General features: G+C 50.8%; 1 protein-coding gene across 3 annotated transcripts in view; it reads right to left on the bottom strand.

The window, feature by feature from the left end:
• Positions 1–2,500, bottom strand: part of LOC306835304 (5'-AMP-activated protein kinase subunit gamma-2-like) — a 28,145-nt gene that overhangs the window by 16,658 nt on the left and 8,987 nt on the right. The window contains exon 1 of one of the 3 annotated variants that reach the window (XM_079361768.1): positions 564–1,210. The exons of the other annotated variants lie outside the window; for them this stretch is intronic. Coding sequence (XP_079217894.1) covers positions 564–1,176 — 613 coding nt within the window. The 5' untranslated portion in view covers positions 1,177–1,210. Of the gene's footprint in view, positions 1–563; positions 1,211–2,500 lie in introns of those variants that run through there. 3 annotated transcript variants of the gene reach the window in all.

Below are 2,500 nucleotides of genomic sequence, written 5' to 3'. Positions count from 1 at the left end.
CTACAGGAGGTAGAGTCTGCAGTTATCAGACCTGCTGGTAGCTACAGTCTCTAAACTACAGGAGGTAGAGTCTGCAGTTATCAGACCTGCTGGTACCTACAGTCTCTAAACTACAGGAGGTAGAGTCTGCAGTTATCAGACCTGCTGGTACCTACAGTCTCTAAACTACAAGAGGTAGAGTCTGCAGTTATCAGACCTGCTGGTACCTACAGTCTCTAAACTACAGGAGGTAGAGTCTGCAGTTATCAGACCTGCTGGTACCTACAGTCTCTAAACTACAGGAGGTAGAGTCTGCAGTTATCAGACCTGCTGGTACCTACAGTCTCTAAATGTCCTACAGGAGGTAGAGTCTGCAGTTATCAGACCTGCTGGTACCTACAGTCTCTAAACTACAGGAGGTAGAGTCCGCAGTTATCAGACCTGCTGGTACCTACAGTCTCTAAACTACAGGAGGTAGAGTCTGCAGTTATCAGACCTGCTGGTACCTACAGTCTCTAAACTACAGGAGGTAGAGTCTGCAGTTATCAGACCTGCTGGTACCTACAGTCTCTCGTTTTGCTTACTGTCATCCAGAGGGCCGATGGGCTCTGATCTGATCTCTCTGACCTCGTGCCCCTCCCTCCTGTCCGTCTGTCCGTCTGCGTCCTCGCTGCAGGATGTCCTGCGTCCTGTCCGTCTCTGCAGCAGCTCCCTCCTCTTCCTGTTAGACAAAGGAAGCAGTTGGACGTACAGGATCCCACAGGGCTCCGACCGCCGCCTCAGCGTCCGTCTGTCCGCCTCCTTCTGCCTCCTGTCCTTCTGTCCTCCGTCTCTGTCCTCCGCCATGACCCAGGAGGTGGACTTCCTCCTCTCCTTTCCTCTGCCTGGCTCCGCCCTCCTCCTGTCTCTCCTGTCTTCCTCACCCATGTTCGGTTCAGAGCCCTGGTGATCTCTCTGTCTGCCTCTCTCGATCGTCTTCTCCCCGGCGTCCGTCTGTCCACAAGGATCAGACTTCCTCCTCGCCATCCGTCTGTGTGTCTGTGTGTCTCTGCTCTCTGTCCGCCTCACCTCCTCCTCCTCCTCCTCCTCCTCTTCCTCATCGCCTCCTCCAAACGGTTCGCTCCTCCTCCTGCCTGTCCATCTCTCCTTCTCCTTCCACTTCCTGAGCATCAAACTGCTCAGACGCTTCATCGCCATGGCAACAGTTAATTAAAAAAGTAGAGTGAAGCTCCACTTCACTCTGTTTACCTGCTCAGGTACTGCCTTAGCTAATGTGGCTAACGCTAGCTAAAAAAGTAAATAGTTCTGATAACAAATTGTCCTCGTGTCTCTTTTACGCCCACAGCTATTAAACTGACACAATATGAGACTTAAAGAACTCAAAGGATTTAACTGACTTATTAAAAATCTATTAACAGCTGTGAGCCAATAGAGCAGCCTGAAAGTCAACCTGTCCTGATTGGCTGCTGTCCCAGAGACCAGAGACAAACCTGAAACAGGAAGTCAAACTGCAGGCGAGATCCAACGTCCTCACTCCGCTGTCATCAAATCCTGGAGGACGTCCAGCTCGGTCCTCAGTGCAGACAGACAGGTGAGCAGACAGACAGGTGAGCAGACAGACAGGTGAGCAGACAGACAGGTGAGCAGACAGACAGGTGAGCAGACAGGAAAGGTCCGTCCAGTTGGAGAGTCTGTTTAGTGTTTGAGCCCTGCAGAATATCACTGTGAGAGTAAACTGTGTGTGTGTGTGTGTGTGTGTGTGTGTGTGCTGCACGTGTAAGCCACACCCCCCTCCCCTTTTCTCTACACTGAAAAAAGTGTGAAAGTGTCGGTCAGGTTACTTGAAGGAGTTTGTGTCGAGCAGAGGTTTGAAGTGTCAGACGTTTCATCAAGAGGAAAAATTTGAGTCCTTCAGCCTCCACACACACACACACACACACACACACACACACACACACACACACACACACACACACACACTGATCCTGTTTGAAACTCTTATAGTGTTACAATGCTGAAGGTCCAAACTAAACGTGGGAACAGTTTCAGATCAGGAGTTAATCGTATGTCGGAGTAATCCCAGGATCAGTCTGCAGAGGGCGCTAAACGGCGTGTTCTGTAAATCACGCCATCGTTCCCCGATATGAAACCAAGAACGTCACGAGACGGCTTCCATCCTTTACGTGAGCAGCTGAAACCTCTCCTCTCCCCACACAGCAGAGCAGCCACCACCCGGCAGCCCTGCAGCGTTCGCCCTCCATAGGATGGCTTCCAGAGAGTTGGCCAATCAGAAGAGAGTAGGCATGTGCGGGAGGGCGGGCCTTAAAGAGACAGCAGCTGAAAGGAGGGTTATGTAAAGCTGCTCTAAAGGTTTCACAGACTGAGAGGTCAAAGGTCAACAGGAGGTCAAAGGTCAACAGGAGGTCAAAGGTCAACAGGAGGAGCATGTTTCTGTCTTTAAAAGCCTTTTTCTTTTTGTTAAAGAGAAGTTGGCTCATCCAATCAGAGAGTGTTGAGATGA

This window comes from Symphodus melops (genome assembly GCF_947650265.1).
Source record: "Symphodus melops genome assembly, chromosome: 14".
Taxonomy (NCBI): domain Eukaryota; kingdom Metazoa; phylum Chordata; class Actinopteri; order Labriformes; family Labridae; genus Symphodus; species Symphodus melops.
This window is presented reverse-complemented; position numbering and strand designations above follow the sequence as displayed.